Source organism: Sparus aurata, chromosome 4, assembly GCF_900880675.1.
Source record: "Sparus aurata chromosome 4, fSpaAur1.1, whole genome shotgun sequence".
Taxonomy (NCBI): Eukaryota; Metazoa; Chordata; class Actinopteri; order Spariformes; family Sparidae; genus Sparus; species Sparus aurata.
The window spans coordinates 19056679-19076983 of record NC_044190.1 but is presented as its reverse complement, the minus strand read 5'-3'; the positions used below and the strand labels follow the sequence as shown (position 1 = coordinate 19076983).

The 20305-nt window shown below is 40.0% G+C and overlaps 1 protein-coding gene across 8 annotated transcripts in view; it reads right to left on the bottom strand.

Annotated features, from left to right (window-relative positions):
* The window catches only part of pcdh9 (protocadherin 9), a 211753-nt gene that overhangs the window by 98065 nt on the left and 93383 nt on the right, over window positions 1-20305 (bottom strand). Inside the window, exon 4 of one of the 8 annotated variants that reach the window (XM_030413974.1) lies at window positions 3804-3962. The exons of the other annotated variants lie outside the window; for them this stretch is intronic. Coding sequence (XP_030269834.1) covers window positions 3819-3962 — 144 coding nt within the window. The 3' untranslated portion in view covers window positions 3804-3818. Of the gene's footprint in view, window positions 1-3803; window positions 3963-20305 lie in introns of those variants that run through there. 8 annotated transcript variants of the gene reach the window in all.

The window sequence follows — 20305 nt, the reverse complement described above, 5'->3', positions numbered from 1 at the left end:
GAAACTATGTCAAACTGCATCATCCCTATTAAATAAAGAAGGACGAGACGACAAGATCTAAGTATGCACATGACACTGTTGATCTAATAAACATTAGGCTATAAGTAATAAGAAGAAAGACCTTTTGTTATCCCATGATAAAGGGCTAGTTTATCAGTTTATCATCCCGGGATAACTATACACAAGCTACAAACTATAAGCTATTTTTCTTGAGATAACAAGAAAAGTAAATATGTGATCGTTGGCATCTCAAGATAAAGTCATAATTGACCCAACTCAAGACTTGTTGGTTCAAGATGAGGTTTTCCCAAATAACAGTAATGATTATACTCAATAACTCAGCACTTAACTGGCTTTGCGTGATTCGAGCAGTACCGTCATTTCACTTACAAATGCCTGAATCAGTGTTCGAGTTAAGTGGAAGCCAGACATCTGAGCTCCCATGAAGGCAGTAAAAGAATGCATCCGTGGGCATCCTGAATACATGACCAACAACCATTATTTAATCATACATGTGTTGAGTATTATTTAAGATAATGATACAAATAGGCTAAAGAAAAGATGTATTCCAAAAGAACTATGCTTTGCTACCAAACCTGATTTGGGACCACCACACACTTTGACAGTTCAAAAGAGAAGCAGGATTGTGGCTGAGTCTGCTACAACGTGAGGCCTCTCTCATGGAAAGTGCAACCATTTGGCTATTATTTATTTATTCTCCCTCTGAAGTTATTTTAGAGACCCCCACAAAGGTCATATTATAACTTGAACCCTGGCTTGAATATGCTTTTTTAGAGCTCAATGTATGCATGTTTGGGGGAGGGAACGGAAAGGACAATATGTGCATATTCTTACAGTGTCGACTCAGGGGAAAACAAACACGGAAACAGTTCAAATCACCAGGCGCTGAAGAACACGATGCACATACCACTGCATCTAAAAAAAACGTTGTATTAAAAAAAAATTTCAAAATTCAAAGCTGGAAAATGGACTTGTCTGCAGCAAGACCAACTGAGAAGCCATATCAGAGATATAAATAAAAAGAAGAAGAAGAAACATTTTTGCTCTTGAAACTCAATCCTAAATAATAGGCCAACAAAATAAAAAGATAGAATGTGGGAAGTCCAACAGTCCTGGCCTTGGTAGAAGATGCTCAAGTATGTGTACCACCATCCCAATGAGAATGCCCACTGTTTACAGCTATGCATAAGTCAAGAAATGCTTCGCAGAAGCGTAAAATGTGTCCCATTGTACCACTTTTCTAGCAAGAATCTTCCCTGGCAACCAGCTATTTTTCTCACGGCGCACAAAGGGGCATCAGACGGCAAATTCAGGTCAGGTAGTCAGGTAGGTAGGCAGCCATCTGACATTTCATTAGTGGCGATTGTCAGTGAAAGGAGCTTTTGTGTTGAGTGGCATGTTTGGGAGATGTGTAGTATACCTAGTAGTAACTGTTATTCACTGTGTGCAGCTGTTTTGCAGTTATCAAATGAAACATTTCTCAGCAGCAACCTACAGTAAAGTCACTATGCAAATGATATTGGGTAATGTGCGATGGGCAGGAGGCATAATTTACACTACGAACACTAAACTTAAATAATTTGCTTTCCACAGTGTGACAACAAAAAACTATGTACTTGATTTCAACTCTCCCAGATTCTATAATAAGTGTGTAGAAAAATGACATGCATTTATTAACAAGCGATATTGAAAGGGTTTACTGGATGTTTACACCAGGCCACAGAGGAAAAAATAAATATTTTAAGGTAATGGTCACCTTATGCGCATGTCCTTGTGTCCACCCCCCTTTGTTTGCAGTCTCAGTTATTCCTCATGACTTCATTCATGCATAAAGCTTTTGTCCTGAACACTAGCCATGGCAACATGCTGACAGTGAATCTTCTGCATACTGTACAAGTTTAGTCCTTTTCTCATGCCGAAGGCAACAGCAAGAGACAATAAAAGATGTCATTGGTAAAATCTGGAGGAAGGGAGGACTGCGGGCAAATCTAATAAAATAAAGAGAAGACAAAATCACAAGGATGAAGTAAAGCGAAGACTGAACCTGTTGCATATCAGCATCAGGCAGCAACACTATAATTCAATATTCAAATAAATGGCAACACTCTAACGCAAGAAACGCCTTGAAACTTGGTGACTGTCACTGGCCTATAACAGAACAACATGAGTCACCTGCAGGTTTCATTTAGCTGAATGGCCTTCATGTCACATATCTAAGGACATTGGTGCTGGCTTGGCAAAATGATATAGATGAGTAATGGGATGCCGCCCACATCCGGACACTCTGGGAAGGTGAGGGGCTGCTGCCAAGCCCCAGTCCCTGTTGACCTCTCCTTCCTGTGCACTCAGCAAATTTGGAGATGACACCCCGTGGGCCAATCCCCCCTAGCACTGACATATGTCAGCCATTTTTGTTCTTCTGTAATACTGTTACGTGACTGAACGCTATAAATGTGAGACTAGAATGCATGTAATAGCCGCCAGGAAGCCGTTGAGGGAAATAACATCTTAAACAGGTTTCCAGTCTTTCTTTTACACTGATGAATAGATGATCAAACAAAATAAAACCTAGAAAATCAAGCGTGCCACCTTCGAGTGCCCACATGCCAACTTATGTTCCCTGTATTTTTTCTCCCTTTTTTTTCTTTTTTGATGAGCAGAATTTGGATCTGACTCTGGGGCAGGCAGACACAAAAAGGGCCCCCTAGCACACTGCTGATTCAAGGTTTTAGTCGAGCAAATCTTAGGCAGGGAGCTGAGAGCAAAGAGCTGGCCATTTTGCAGTTTGCTCTCATCTGCCAATTTCTTCCTGGGGCTTTCAGAGTCAATCAAAGAGCTACCAGAATGCCCACACCAGTCTTTTAATTATTCATGGTAATTCTATGCCACTACACACTCTCTCTGCAGCCCCTGTCACCTCCCCCAAGCGAGGTGTGCTCTGATGTGTTTATGTGTACTGAATATATAAAGAAAAAAATCCACCATCCATTACAAAACAGACTCTCTGCTCTGCCCTGTGCCACGCTGGCAGCTTTTTCAGGGTCGTCTGGCTTCCACTTCTGTGAGAAGCTGAGCTGATAAATGTTTGGTCCCATGACACCCAATTTTTTTGCCCTTTTAATCTCTTTACTGGACATGTTGCACACTTAGATCCAGCATTTCCAAGCTTGGGCATTTGTAATATTAATTCTTTTATCAAATATCAAGAATTCCATTATTATCTCATACATCTTTCAGGGCAAGTGGCCCGGGCGCTTGATAAGATCTATGTTTATTGTGCCGATTCAAACGGCTCCTATTCCTGACAATAGTCCTGCCTAGAAGGCCAGCTTGGTGAAAAAAGGCTATCTGCAGGAGGATTGAAATTTTTAGATAAGCGCAAACCTTATTGAATTCATGTTCATTTCCTTCTATGAGCTAATTAGGTAGCGAGGGGGCAAGGCTGCCATTCTTGGTTGTCCATCAACCTGCCAACAACCATTGACATCACAAGGTAGATGTCAAGCTCAGCCCTTTGTGTCTGAGACAAGCCTATTACCAGGAGGTGTCAGCAGGAGGTTTTACGTGGGTAAAATGCAGCAGCTTGATGTTATCAAAATCTCTTTGTGGAAATAAGCTCAATTACAAAAAAAATTCATGCACACTCCCATAACAGCCTAACACATAATAACTACAAAAGAGAAAAGGAAATCGGGGAGGTTTTTGTACAAAAGGAAAATAAGATGCTGACTGCAAGATGCTGCAGCTTGAGTATGCAGTACAGTATATGCTCTTGATGTCCCTTCAAAACATTCATCTCAGGAGTCACAAAGAAGGTGCCGCTGCTTCTGGGGCCTTTGAGGGAAAGGTGATCTCTCCAGTGCAGAGGAGCTGTTACATTTTGTTGGTTGGCGGTTGGAGAAAAATGGCACACCTCCTCTCTCCGACTTGTCTTCACAGGCCTTGTCAAAGATGAAAAAAAAAGGGGAAATGTTTCATGTCTCCTGTCTTTTCCTGCCAAAAGCAAAAAAGGAGGGCAAAAAGAAAGCTGGGATAGATACAGTGACATACCAAGGGAGGATGTAGCAGGGATGAAAGCATGTCATTTTGTAAGGAATGATCATGAAACTGCCCCCCTTTTTTCTTTTTTTCTTTTTTTTTTTTTCGAAACAGACTTTGTCAGAATTTGAAGGATATATTGTTTCTGCTTCGCCCTACTACTCAAAACAGGAATGGGACTTTGAAATGGGGTGTTTACAAGCCAGTCAAATGTGTCCTTTTGATATAAGTGACAAAAAGCTGAAGAACGAGACCGAGAGGTCTGCAATCAGCTCGAACAGTGTTTACTGTTGTTTTAGCTCAAAGAGGAATCACTAATTGATCCTTTCAGGAGTTCAGACCACTCATCTTGATGAAACTGCTATCCAGCAGCAATATATTGACACACCCATGCTTTTGTTTATTTCTACTAAATGGGATGTGAGCATATTTTGCGCATATTCTAGGTTTTAAAATGACTTTGATTGTCAGAACTCTTGTTATTTCATGTTTGGAGATTTGTGGGCCACTGGCAGATAACAGAATGTGGACGCTATTCTCTGAAGAGGACACATTTACCATAACAGCTCTCATTCACTGCAGCCCTCTCCATCTTCAGAGCGCAGCAACAGATGCTCTTTTAAACTCGTTATCTGCAATGGCGCACATGTGAGCAGTTTGTCCCTCTTTGTTTTGGCCTCATCTTTTTGTAATATTTCCATGTTCTAATGCATCTATTTCTGTCGCCACAAACAGAAAATGCTCGAATAGTGTGACTCCAAATGGTAGCAGAAACTGTGGAAAAAAATATTCAGATTTTTTTTTTTTTTATCAATTTACAATAAAGGGTTCTTCTTTAAAGCTGGACAAGTAATTTTTCTCCATTTGAGTTGTGTTTTCTGAATATAGGTGCGGGGGGGGGGGGGGGGGTTGCGGGGGGGGGGGGGGGGGGGGGCAGATACTTCAGTGCTCTTCTGTAGCATTCCTATGTAGAATAACGGATATAGAAAGAATAAAAACATCTTAACAATCACACTGACTATCAGTCGTAATTACTGAACGTAATACCATCAGTCATTTAAAGGAACCAATATAACATTGAAATAGGATACAATTTCTTACTTATTCAATCTAGCTTACTGTTCAGCAGAATTAACTGAACAGTACAAGCTGCTTGGTGACAAACTAAACTAAGGCTAACGATATTCTAACGTGCTTTATCCGTCCCACAAAAACATGAATGCCTGTTTGTAAACATCAAATATACTAAGTAATCTTGGTCAGCCTGCAGCGAAGGAATTCCAATTCAAAGTCCTCTAAATAATGGCGGAAGATACACTTGGCCTCTAGCATAATGTTTATCACTGGTAACATCAAGAGACCGGGATAATACCACTCTGCATTCGCAGCATGTTTCCTCCATCCCCACTGCACTGGTGATAAATGGCTAACACTGGAGCAGTGCTCACCTCTGAGAACCCTGGCCTTACCCTTGTGAGTGTCCTGTAAAGCATTCTGTCTGATTACAAACAGCAGCACTGGTTCACGCTGGTGCCACAAAACACACAACAGATGAGGAGATCATGTTTTATACATTGTGTCAAATGGTTTTACTCATTTATTGCCTTCGACGCGTGATACGGCCGTGTTATAACATGATTTTTATGTGGAAATTATACAAGCGATATCTTTTGTGCGCGTGTGTGTGTGTGTTTGGGGTGGGTTTTTACTGAACTGGCTTCCAGGAAGCACATGGGATGAAAGCCATTGGGAGCGCTGGTGAAAAATGTGGGAAAGATGGTGGGCATGACCACAGCTTAGCGGGTGAGTGTGCAGGAGGAGATCAGTGATGCACAACACAACATAGAAGCATGTAGCTGCATCTCATAGAATAACCGGGCAGCCAAGACCATCGCTTGTACACTCCTTCCATTTCAATTCTCTCCTTCCTGTCGTCCCTCTCTCACTGTAACACTTTTTGTCTTCACTCTGACTACTCAATCCTGAATCTTGATTCGATTGAGCGTTTAACAGGCAAGAGGACAGAAAGTGTTGCTGCTCTTCCAAAAATACAGTATGCCCTAAACTAATCACAATGGTCATGCACACGCACGCCGTATTAACTTTCAAATGCTTTAACATGGGGCATGATACTCACAAATGCTTTGACTGAAGTGCCAGTTCTGAAAATGCTCAATTTGTCTTGCATTTAGCGAGAACCGTGTAGGCGGAGTGGAGAATAAACACTGAGAAGCATCAAGTAATCCCTGAATGGATATTTTATATTGAAAATAACAACAAAGTGTTGGGGGGTCATACTGAGCCTTCAGAGGATAACAACAGAGAGAGCACAGGCAGCAAGGGAAATAAAGTGAATTCTGTGATGTCTGTAGGATCCCTGATTTCCGCTGCTCCGTGAGGAAAAAAAAAAAAAATACCGCTGGGCTGCCAAGTATTGGCTTCAAAATTTTGACTCACTGTGATGTAGCTGTCATCCTTTCAAAGGAAGTGGATAGCAAGGGGGAATGGGTGCATGTACCATGTCTTTCACTGGGCTTTTCTGAAGTCCAAAGGAAGATGCAGGACTTCTATTTCAATCTGCATGGAAAGAATGCTGAGCTGGGTATTAATTCAATATGTCATTCTTTAGGCTTTTTCTTTTGAGTAGTTTGACCGGTGATGGAAAATATTCAGCTGTACATAGCACCTTTGAAAGAGACAAAAAAAACCCATCATATTTAATGGTAAAAATGGTGATATACTACAAGATATGGAAACGATTTAGCAGTTGGTGTCAGGTTGGTCAAACACATCTGAACACATCAGATTTTGTTGCCATCTGCCTGATTGCCTTTAACCAAAGCTTTGATTGAAATGAGTTAACCTTGTGTAAGTTGATAGGTTAATATAAAGTGCTCTGGTCAAGGTCAGAGGTGGATGCTGTTTTCAATTGCATCGGTATACCAAAACAGGTTATTCTGTCCAGAAAATTGTAAAAGCAGTTTGCTCTGACTGAACACAAATTTTCCAACAAGATAGATCGAGAACAACTGCTGGTTTGCGTTATTTAACAGCGGCAGAGTCGGGGTCAATCCTGAACAAACACTTTCATGTTTGCTAAAGTATAAAGGAAATATGGTCACTGCAGTTTTACCAAAACCTCCTGAGTCAGATCTTTTCTGGACGTCATAGATGCACCCATCATTGTCAAAGAGTCTTCAAGAATCCAGAACGAGCAGCAATTGCTCCGTCACTAACTGAACCACGTGCTGACAACCTGTCCGCCTGAAAGGCTTTTTATTGCCACAGTTTGCCTTCAGGCAGAACATCACCCATATTCAGCACTCTGTGCACAGGCTGAGGGTAGGGTACTTCCAGGCCTCTAGACTGCTCCATTATCTATTTAGTATTGAAAATACACATCGTGAGAGGAAAGACACTACAAAGACGTACAATACTTCCCAAAGCTCCTGTCACTCCACTGTGACTGGCTACAGTATGTTGCACATCCATGTGCCTTTGGCAGATAAATCACAGTTCTCTGCACTGAAATGCTTTTTATTTCTGTTCGTGAGGAAGTAAAAGAATCGACCCATGGGGCATTACGTTTTTTTTTGTTTCTGTTTTATAGAATCTTCTGTTTTTGTTTTGTTTAGTTTTTTTCAATTTTCAGCAGTAATTTCTATTGAGTTCTCTTCATCTTTCTTATTCACTAACTGGGGAGTCTCCTTGTGGAGCGTATTGTTGTAAACTCCTGCAAATTAAAGAACTCCTTGGAGTATATGTTTTTCATCGCCTATTATTAATCTCAGTAAATTAGAAAAAAGAGCAATGAACCATTTTAATGACTCTGAATCCAGGTTTTCTTTGTGTCTGACATGATTGGAGCCGTAGCCCACTTCACATCATTTATAAAGACTCGGAGGGTTTAACGCTCATGAAGACGTATTGTTACCCACTACTGAACACTGACAGTGTATTTTCGTTTTTTTTGGTTTTTTTTTATTATGTAGCTTGTGGTCGTTTTGATGGCACATTAAAGTTCTGTTTACATTTATTGCCCTAATTACCTCTGCAAAGTAAGAATCCGTCTTTCTGTTTTGCATCTTGCCATTTAACAGTACATCTGCACAGATAACAAATACAAGTTCTAACATACTGTAAGTATAAATTTGCACTGATTTCCCTTTTTGCATATTGTAAAGAGGAAATATAAAAGCCCAGTCTACATTATTGGACATCTTAAATTGCAAAAATGTCTGCATGCTTTCCTCTTTAAAAGGCTTAGCAATGTGATTTAGACAAAAAAAAAAAAAAAAATGTGAAGAACGAAAATAATCGAACTCGCTGCATTCCTTCGTCTTCTTCTCCTCCATCTCAAGCACTAATGTGTGTCTCGGGTGTGAAATGCAATAACAAATTTGGAACCCGGACACCATAAAACGTACACCAGAAGGTTATGTAGAAGCCATTACAATTGAATGTACTTCTTTTAATACACATGAACCCTTCTCATATTTAATACACTTACAGGGCCAACCTGAAAACTTGATTTGCGAAAATCAATAGGATGTTTTTAAATGTACTATGTGATCACACACACACATACAGATGTACACACACTCACACACCTTTCTCCTACTATCTCTCCTTATCTCTGTCTGTCTTGCCAAGCCAATATACAGTCTCTGCAGTCTCATCTTTATCTATAGATCAGAAGGAGTGATCTCCACCATATGACTGAAAGCCTTTGAACTGCTCTCCATACAACTAAATTTTTCACTCCTTTCCTTTCTCAAGTCCTCGCTTATTTATTTCTTTATTTCTCCAGCAGTGAGCAGGATTAGTCAGGAGCGGCAGCCCCACTATCAGCCCAAGATGTGCTCTTCCATCCTGCTGCTTTGCTCTGATAAAGGAACTGCTTCGACGAGTGACTCGGGTGCACAGAGAGCCTTGTAGAAAACAACATTTCTCTCACTGAGGCACGGTCCTGCATGTCAATGACTGCCAGTGGGCAACGGGAGAATCTCACTCATGGTACATGCAAAATTCTACCTGGCAAACATGAAGATAGAAAATCTTTTTTGTGTGTGCAAACCTGCTTAAACTTCCCCCCCTAGAAGCTGGATTCAGTGTGTGCTCTCTGCAAACTGACTGTCCGCAACTGTAATGGATTAAATAAAACTTCTTCAATTATAAATACATTTTAAGTTTCTATAGCCGTGTGGAAAGCACATGTTACTGAACAGAACACTAAAGTTAAAAAATTGCTGCAAATACTGGCCCAAATGTTATGTATTACTCAAATTGGAAGAACTTGGAAGAAGCTCAGTGGGTACCCATCCATTTATTTCAGCTTCACAGTATAATTGTTTGGTTGTCAAACATTTGGATTGTGCAACGAAATGTTTTTATTACACATCCCTGTTCACTTTTTGCCCTTCTTTGACTTCCATAACCAGCTCGCATCCACTTCGGTCATCCTGGAGAAGGCTGACATGGAGCTTTGTTAGCTTTATCGCTGTGTGTTACAGTATGTGACCATACAAACACCAGCGTTTCAACTGACTGAATACAAGGTGACAGAGCAGACTGCTGACCTGAATTTGGCTCCTGATGAATACATACTGTGATGTAGGAAAAATAACTACACTTATTGCACAAGTTTATTCCTGGTTCATATCAATCCATTCATGTTAAATTCAGTTTCCAGTTCTGCTCACCGGAAAGACATTTGTCTTCTTTGCAGCATCAGTCATCTTTGTGACAGCTATATGAAAATGTACCAGTGTAGGACTGAAGAGGTCAGAGACATCAAATTTCAAATTGTTCATGTAATATCTTTTGACTGCTTAAATAAAAGACCTTTAATTTGTCAATACCAAGAACTTTAATTTAATAATGTGTTTATGACATAAATCAAATCAACACTAATTGGTTATGAACTTCAGTTTTCACACAGTTGAACCACACAAATTCATGACTGTGCTATCTGGTGGCACAGCAGATTTGGCTGTTATATACAACTTATGCTATAATTTGATATTGTCATTTAAGGGCTCATTGCCATCCAAAGCAGATACTATTCCACCATCAGACTTGTTTACTCAGCATAACTGTACACGTGCATGCTAAGAGGCTTGGCCAAATGGTGCAGAAATAATATGTGTAAAGTGTTCTTACTTTCACCCCCCGCCTTACCGTCCCAGTGAGTCTTATTTTGGTCCAGGCATTGGCCACATAGTCCCGGGCCTCTGAAGCGCTCTAAATTACAAATGATCCAAAAGGACTTTAACAGTGATCTCCCACGACTTCTGGATAGGGCGGGAGCACCAACTTACAAGAACAGTAAAAAAACACTGATGCATGCATATTTAACAGAAAATAGGTGAAAGATGAGTCATAGTATGGTGGATTATACACACTACGCTTCCTCATACTTTCCCTTCCACGGGCCTTTTGTTCTGTGCCTGTTCAAATCTGCTCAAAATGCACCGACGACCTGCCTCCCCTCCCCATTCTTACCCCCGACTCTCCCTCTTTCTCTGGGTCTCTCTCTGTTCCTCTCAAACTGCTTAACTCCAAAAAGTGGTAGCGATGCAAAAAATGCATCAATATACTGTAAGTACACAAAAGACTCCTCATGCCTGGAGAGACACAAAGCCACACAGACAAGACGGGTATGTCCATGGGCACATATGTATAAATAGTTTTGTATAACTTGCACTCAGGCATACTCTCGAGATGGAAATGTTTATATCTCACTGTATATATTACTGTTACTCTAACCTTATCTAAACCAATATTCTAGTCATAAACTTTAAACCACACCAGCTTCCCCAAAGAAGTTACATTTGTAGAACGCCAAGACGACCCAGCAAATCTGGCCTTGCAGTGGTTTCATATGCATTTTTTGGCTTGGTCGGATATATGCTGTCCGCTGCCCATAATTCATTAATGGTCCTGTGTCAAACTAATGCCAAATAAGCATGAAATAATTAAGCCACATGAGAAAAAAAACAGTCCTTCTTATGTTATCAGCACATTAAACAGTTTTGAGGATTTGTTTGATCATCAGAACTAAAAATACTACAAGATGCCCACACGCAACGTCAAATGTTTCAGCTGAATAAAAAGCTTTTAAAGAACTGTCAACGTTTCATGCGAGGCCTGGATGTGTCTCTTAGTCACTGCCCTAAAATGTCACATGCAGTATGTCTGAGGTTGAATCATTTTTAAATAATGAAAAAAAGGGAAAAAGGGGAAGAGATGTCCAACTGAGAGGATTCAGAGCTAAACATGCGAAATGAGGAAAATAAGAAATGACACAGGGATGGTAAACAGTCCATCTGTGTTTTCCCAAAGGATGCCTGCCATACTTTGAAATGCACTTAAAGAGGAAGTACGGCAATTGAGTATCAATCTAAGAGCAGTCTAATGGCATTTCAGCTTTGCTTTTTCTGCCAGGAAAAAAAAGATGAAAGACTGCCTATATAGAGTTGAGAATGACAAAAACTCTAATGGATTATTGATATATTCAAACTTCTTCTACGATGATATTTCCTTCATAGAAAGCACAAAGGTGAACAACTCTTAACCAACGAAGATAAAGAAAATGCTAAGATACAGATTATCAAAAGAATGACAAGTTCATATAAAACACCTAAAATGTAAACACTGTAATCCATATCCATTTTTCATTTGACATTTCAATGAGGATTAGGGTTAGGGTTAGGGTTAGGGATTTCATACAAATCATAGACAATTATCTGGTTTTGGAAACTGCCAACTTCATCTGAAATTAGTAAGTAAACATGCCAAATCTCTCCATGTTTCTCTGTCTTTAGTCCTGTTTTCATCAACATTGATCAACACGTTGGGCATTTTTTTTGTTGCTAATTCTATTTCAGGTCTGTAGCCAGGATTTTGTAAGTGGGAAGCATCACAAAATTTGGGTAAACAATTAGGACATTTGCCAATATTAAACATGTGATTTTTAGTTTTAGTTTTTTCACAAGATAGCTCATACAGCCTAGCGGAAAAGTTATATGTTAATATGACAAACCCTGCGGAGACAACGCTGAAGATGATCCAAGTATGGACTGTTAATCTATTTTTGTCCATTTATTAAAAATGTCAAAATATGAGCAACTTTCTTCATATTCAGTAACTACACACTGTGGATTTCAGTCTGAAGCTGGGATCTATAGAAGCAGAGCTCAAAGGAGGTACAATAACATGAGCCCAAAAACAGTTATTCAACAATGTTTAAAATAAAGGTTGAAAAACAAAAAGGACGCTGTGTTTAGTGCCTTTCCAGACAACCTGAAGCTGTAAATCTGTTTAAAAAACCAAACAATAAAGAAAACAGTGGCATTGCAACCACCCTGGTAACAGTACTAGCAGGCAACCATATCTCTTAGACATTATGTTTTTAAAATACAGCTTTTGTTATCTCAAATTTGCTAGTATAGGAAAATTCTGCCTCGACTGAACAAAAATGAGAGATACTATTTTAGCTGCCACAAGGTTGTCCTGTATTGAAAGAGTGGATGTTGCAGGGAGCACAAGCTGATAAGTTCAGAATTATCATTCCGCAACTTGCCAGACAACATTTATTCATTATTTATGCTTCTTTCAAAATGTGTTTGCAATGGCAAATTATTAATACACAATCATTAATTCAAGGACACATGGTGGAAAGTGAGATGCCGCTGTCACTGTTAGCCACACAGGTACAACTTGGTTTTTAAACAATGAAACATCATATTTGTTAGACAGCTTATTGTTAAGACTTATTCAAATACCGACACTTTCGGTTGGTGGGATGGACCGGCCAACAACCCACAGTGTAAATAACTGATCAGTTGGGAAAAAGTCTCAACAATAAGCTATCTTACAAATTTGTCCTTTAATAGCATGAATGTACCACTTTTATGACAATGTATAACAATCGAACTAAACATTATATACGTAATACATCATGATTGTAGTTGTAGGTCACATTGGACTTGGCCATCAGGTTTGCAAAAGCTAATCTGCAATCAATTACGTACACAATTTTATATTCAATAATCTTCCTTTTGCATCGTACGATTAAATTGATTAACAGTTACTCATTTTCTCCGGCCATTATGTACCTTGTTTTTTTTGTTTTGTTTTGTGAAACACAGTGATAATTGAGAAATATGTGCCAGTTTTATCATCGAATAGGAACTAGGTGTAAGATGATATGATCAAATGGGCCAATGTGACAAAAAGTGAAATCTGACTTGAAACCCCCTAGTAAATAAAATTGTGTCAGAACATAAAAGTGAGAAAAAAAATATTTTCCTGAAGCGTGTCTCATGCCAAACTATGAGAGTGATTCTGATGTGGTGGGTTTTCATCCCATCAGATTCATTTATTGCATCAATATAATGGAAAATGTTTCAACCCCTTGATGTACAACAATGTGCCTGTATGTGACAAGGAATCAGCAGTGGGGGGTATATCAGCAAAGGAACCAATCATTACTTATCGAGAGACACTTAAAGTAATTAATGACTTGTGCAGACTGTTGCAAGTGGAAAACATTAATGAATAATTTTCGATACATAATCAAGTAATTAGGAAATGAACTCAAGAGTAAATCCAGGAACCACGATAATGAATACTGGTGATTATCAATTTGAAGCCATCTCCCTTATGCCCCCGAGGGACCTGTGCTAGTTTTAGAGGGAGAGAAAGGGGGAGGAAGTATTTCTGTTCTGACACCGCGATAATGTGCCAGTGCCACTCAAAGATCTAGACTGACACACAGCTGTGGAGAGACTGAATTTCTTCAATATTCTAGGTTTCTGTCTGAAGCACTGTCATGTCTGCTCCAGTTCAGTCCATTATTTCAAGTGGAATCATCTTTATGTCGACTAATCTGTAGCCTTGTATGGCAGGCCTTCTCCACATCTAATGACAAACATGTTGAAAACTGTGCTAATTATTTATACCGGGTCCTCATTCTGTCAGCTATTCAAAGATAGTTTCAAGTGTCTCATGAAGATGTCTGATTTTTTATGACATGCCAGGAATGGGTTGCGCCATGCCTGCCGAAACCACCAATTTATTCCCTGAATAGCCTCTTTGCTCATTTGTTAGTGACTTAATAGATTCTTTCTGGCTTCAGAAGCAGTCTGTATCATTACTGCATTTGTGACGTTATACTTTAAAAAGGTGCCGTAATTAAAATAAATCCATCATCTTCAGTCAGGTACAGTCAGGACTTGAGTCTCAAACCTAAATGTTGCTTCTGTGTTTTTAATACACAAAATGCTTGCAGTCAACTTAAGTTAAGTTAAAGACTTGTGCTCTAAGACTTGGGAAACTCCGGTGTCGCTATCTTTTGTATCAAAATCGCCAGAGGAAAAAGGACAAATGCATTCCAAAGCACGTGGCAGGCTGTAGTAGTGGTCTTTGTCTGTAGTTCCCTCAAGATGGTGTAGATGTAAATCTTATCTACATCAGCATATTAATTAAAAGCCTGATCTCATGGTAATTCATGCAGTTCCCTTTGACGACCTGGACTCCCTGGTATTCCAGTGGCATTTACACATTTCTGAGCAAGTATATCATGTTGGATAGATTGATTACAATTTTAAGCTTTTTTCAAAATGATGCCCTATACTGGAAATATATATAACACTTTTCAATTATCAATCATGTTTCACACTTTCTTTATGCTTCAATTGATCACTTTAATAGCAAGCATTACATCCCAAACTGCTATTATATTAACTCTGTCTACCGCTTTCATGAATGTGCTCTATGGGTCTGCATGAGTAAAACTGTCAATCTATATCAGATAGGTGAAGGGGAACAAATATGTTTGATAAGCTCGTCTTTTACTAAAAATGCCTATAGTTTTGCCATTTCTGAATCACTCATGAAGGTAATCATAAAGCAGCAATACATGACTCTTTTTGTTGCTTAGCTGTGAGGAATTCTTGGATGAATGGGACCTTGAGGCAAAATCATTATTTTCCGTTGCTACAGCTATTAAGAGAAGATCATATGTGGTAGAATAAAAAAAAAAATTGGCACTGGCAGCTTTTCCTCAAGAGGATCATATTTTTAGTAGATAAGCGTAAACTTCCCCACTCAAAGTTGTTTCCTTAACCTTGAAACATTAAATCAGCCAACTTCTGTGGGGCTGGTTGATTTTAGTCTCAGTTTTAGGAAAAACAATGGACCGATACTTAAGATATCCTGGAAGAAAAATGGCCAGAATTGGTTCATCAAAGTCCTTCCAGCATGTTGTTCAAGGTCCTCATCTGATGCCCAGCAGGAAAAGGAAATGAGTCAAATAATAAACTGTTCTGCTCTGAGAGTGACGTGCAGGAAGTAAGTAATTATTGCTCCTGTTGGTCTTTTATTGTTACTTTGGCCTACTAATACCTTTGAGAAATAACCAATGTGTTGGTGAACAAAAAAAACAGAGACAGTTATAGTGCTAACATGCCCTGCTTGTAGATGGAACAGGGACTGGACAAAGAATCACAATAAAGTGTGTTTTGCTCTCTGTCCAGTGCATCGAATAAAATGTCATAAAAACAAAAACAGTTGCTTGATATCGGGAAAACTGAACACTGAATTATTGCATTAATTCCACAACTATATGGCTGATGTGTGAAATCTGTGGTTGCTTTGGTTCTCTGTGACTTTACTGCCCTCACTACTCAGCATTATGGTCACAAATCAAAAATATTTCTGTCTATAATCATCGAGCTGACCGAAGACTCATTGAAGTTGTTCATATATCGATAGCCATAATGATGTTTGTGCCATGATATGTCCAGCCGTATATATTCTAAAATCAATTCATTCATTTGGTTGTTTTTGTTTTCCTCTGTTTTACATCTCTATGGATTTTCTATTTAATTTGGGTCAGCATTGTGAAGGAGGACAGGGTATTGATTCCTGTCTAAGGGGGCTTACGGGAACCAGGATAAGCTTGTCTTCTTGAGGCTTCACAGCGGGTTGTGACAACACACAGAATATGCCCTTAAATCTCAGTGCAAATCTGCTGCCAAACCAGGCTAACCTCAAAATCACCTGATGCCTCCCACCTTAGCTCAGGTAGGCTGTCACGTACACACTTCTCTCTGGAGGGGATGGCAATGGAAAATATCTCATTGTTAAGCAAAAGTATGATGTTCAGGTCTGACTGAGCATGGAAGCCGTAGGAGGATCTTGTCTAGTAATGCTGTGGGGCAGCATCCTAGACACACGGGTCAGGATGCTGACAAGCTGAAGTTGTTTGTTGTTTCAAAAGTGGTGATAATTGTCCGCCACTGCACATCTCGAAAACGGCCCCCGTGGTCAACCCAGCTCTTCAATTCCTAACTCAGGAATACATATTCACTTGGACGAGAGAAGAACAAGTGGGACGCAGCACAAGTGGAAGCCAAATGTATGAGAAAGCCAAGAACTTCAACATATTATGCAAAGCAGCTAAACTTTTTAACAAGTGCTTCGAGTGGAGATGCAAAATAGTGTTGTAGTAATCGGCTATCAGGGGCACGTGACCCTCAGCTAGTTGTCTGAAAACAGCAGATTTTTCGATGCTGCTTAGTTTGGATTTTAGGTGTATCAAGCAGTCCTGAGAACTCATTTAATCATCTGACATGACCTAGTTGCAGTGCAGACAACTAATAGATGTGTTATCCAATCGTCTGTGATGAGGTAAGTGCAGATGGATGATGTAAAAGTATTTTCACATCTAGGTGCAGGTTTTAGTATTTATACCACAAGGTGATGTTGTGTTGTTTTCAGTGTTCCCACTTGAAAATGGCCTAAAATGTGTGAAAGTAGCAGTTTTAAGTGTTATATTACAGAGCAAAAGCAAAATGATTCACACTGTAGGTCTACCTACAATTATTGTATCTATTTTTGCTGAGCCAAAACATTAAGTGCGCAGTTATAGTGGTCTTAGATGCACAGCAGATGTGTACAAAAAGTGCAGAAGAGGCAAACAAAATACCACATGGGAAATGTAAGACACAATTATTACCATGAGTGGTTTGAAAAAATGCCAGAAGCATATTTGATGATATTCTTGCTTGGCTGATTGGGTCAACTAACACTGCATGACTGAAAGGATCAAAGGGGCAAGAGTTTAGAAAGAAAGGCAGTCGGGGCAGGAGGTCATTTGGCCTGTTGAAGGCAGGGTGAGATGGATGCAAGTGCTAAAAACAAGCTAGTGTGCAAAGCCAATGCTGCCTAATCCAAGGGCTGTGCAAAAACAACAGAAACACACTGGGAAAAATCTCTTTGATATTGCCAGCGTTTTTTTCATTTTTTAGATGCTTTAACTGACCGAGGGATGATTGAAATTGGGCAATGCCTGATTCCATTCCCATTGATGAAACTGCCGTCCGAACACAGGCGCACAAACACCCACACAATGCATGCATACAAAAAAGGATCCACAAGGATGGTAGAAAGGCACAGACATACTGTGTATCAAAATGTCCTAGGTCTCTATCTGTTTTTTGGTCCACTTCTGACTTGAATACACCAATTCCTATACATCACTGTTTGGCTACAAGCTAACATAATAGCTGTATTATTTATTTCAGTATAATCAATAAACCATGGCATCCTCTGTAGACATATTTTTCTCCTGGAAGAGTGACTGCCAGGATTTATTTTCCTGAAGATACCGTGAAGCAAATATTCCTCAGTCCAGTGATAAAAACACTACTGACACATCACTCTGATCTAAAATTATTTGTTTGTGAGCATTCCAAGAATTACAGCCCAGAATCAAGCCAAGTCATGCTACCTTTGCTAGGAAAAAAAAAAAAAAAAGGGCAATGAGTGTCACATTGGCTCCTTTTGTCCCAGTATGTCACTTTGGTGACATCCTTTATCTAGGGCTTCGCCCTCAACTAACAATGTGCCCTTTTCATTTGTCACTTTCTGTCTCATATTCTGTTTTATTTGAAGAATAATTTACTACACCTCGCAAAAAATAATCTTCGTAACCCTCAAGGTGTCACAGTCAGGCCCTTTGTCATGCTCCAAGACTGATACTGGGCTGCATGTCCGGTGACGTGTGCCATTAATTTTTCAAGCAAGGTCAAATTCGGTCTCTGTTGTTTGCACATGTCCTATATTAGCAATAGCTTTGATACAAATGGCACCACTTTGAGGGCCAGCTGTGCCAGAGCAGTTGTTTTTTTAAACCGAGTATGTGTTGTTTTCTCCTCTGTGCCCCTATCACCTTCAGCAATCATTTATCATACAGCTGTTTTTAACTTCCTGCCCCATGGTTGCCTTTTCTATATAGCTCTGAGTTTGTGTCTCTTACCCAACACTTTGTGCTATTGATCCACACTGTGGCACACCTCGCTTAGTGTCAGCACTGAACACGGGATCATCAGCCTCTCGGGTTTCTCTCCCGTGTTTACAAACACATCTCTGCTGGACACACACACGCACGATGTACACATGTGAACGCACATGGGCGTCCATCTCTTGCCTGGTACCACATGAGGGTTTAACTTTTATTGGCTTTTTTGCTTTTTCTACTCTGGGGGGGACAAGGTCAAGCCTCATCAAATTTAACCTCGACACCAGCCTCCAGATTAAAGGTCACAACTTCATCCTTCGCATCTGTCTTGACCTCTGATATTACCATGTCATAATACATGAGGATTAATGCCCTACCTTGCCTCCGGACCTTCTTATCTTATACCACACTGGCCCTATTTCATTTATAAGATCCCCATTCCCTGTTCGGCTCTTTACTGTGTGTGTGGAGTGTCCTGTATTCCTCGAACCACCTTGCACTTGGCGGGCAGCTCAATCTCAATATCATGTTATCGGACTCAGGGGCCAAGGATATAAATACCATGCACCATAACTCTCTCCTGTTCAATAACCATTATATGCTCTACTTTATACATTAGAAGCACCTGATGGGGCAGTAAATTCACAGCTGCAGCTCGACCATCTCGGAGTGCATCCAGAGGAAAAATGGATGCTGAAGCCAAGGAAAGGGTGAAACAGAAAGTGGGAATTGAAAAAGAAAAAAATATATATATTTATATACAAGAGTCAAATGGAAAAAAAAAAAAGAATGGAAAAGAGTCAAGAAAAACAGAGGAAAGCATGTGATGCAGAAGGTGAGCTATAGTGATCATACTAGAAATCACGGGAAACAGAGTAAAGAGCTGAGGGGAAAAATGAAGGGAAACAGCTACAGTGAACAGCTTTTTTATATTGGCTTGCCTTTCTCACTGTTACAATTATCTATTGTATTTCTGTAATAAGCTTTGTAAGTCCAGTGAATCATGCATTCCATTTCCTAAAGCCATTCTTAGTCCTGACTAGCACTGCAGTATGAGATCTATCTGCTCACACAAAAGGTTCATGTTCCTTATGCCGGGACTATTTCAACACCACCGCCAGCATCTGTTCACTTTTCAAGGACAGCAATCAATAGGAACGTATTTCCATCTACATACATACACTGCCCACACTGGGTGGACCGTGGAAATGGCAATACATGTCCATCCTCCGAGCTCAAAACACACTGCACGCAAGTGCACACACAGAAACACACAAGTGCCATTGTTTACCACGTAAGCATGACTGGATGCAGCATAGAGTTTACGCTTCAATGCACTTTTTCATTTGGAAAGCTAGGGTGGTTACCCACCGAGCGCGAGCTGATTAAGAAAACAGTCCCATTTAATTCCTTTCTCCTCAACGGCCGGCAAGAGAAATGTAATTAAAGCCACTAAATCTCCCATGGGCCCTGCTACCTGCTACACGACCAACATGACACGTTGTGTAATTCGCCCGACCTACAAAGGCGGTGGCAGTTATTTGCCATGGGTGCAGGGTGAGCGCAGTCCTTTGAATGAGATGGCCAAAGAGAGAGAGCAAGAGAGGGAAGGCAAGGGAGGGAAAAAGAGGAAGAGAGAGACCTGTGATAGCTGACCTCTGTTGAAGGTCCAAGGACACTGGACAGCCTTCACATGAATAGAGGCATATTGAAAATTGTACAGCCACAAACACTTTAACACACGATAACTTGCACTGCCATGCTTGCTGATTTTGGCTAAGTCACTACTCTATATCTTTAGTGAGCCAAATTCGCAATCTTGCATATTGGTAGCACACAAAATGGACCACATCAAACAAGCAGATGTCATCTAGGGGAAACAAAGATATGATCAAACAATATAAAGTCCCACAAGCAGTCTATTTCCTATTCCTTCTG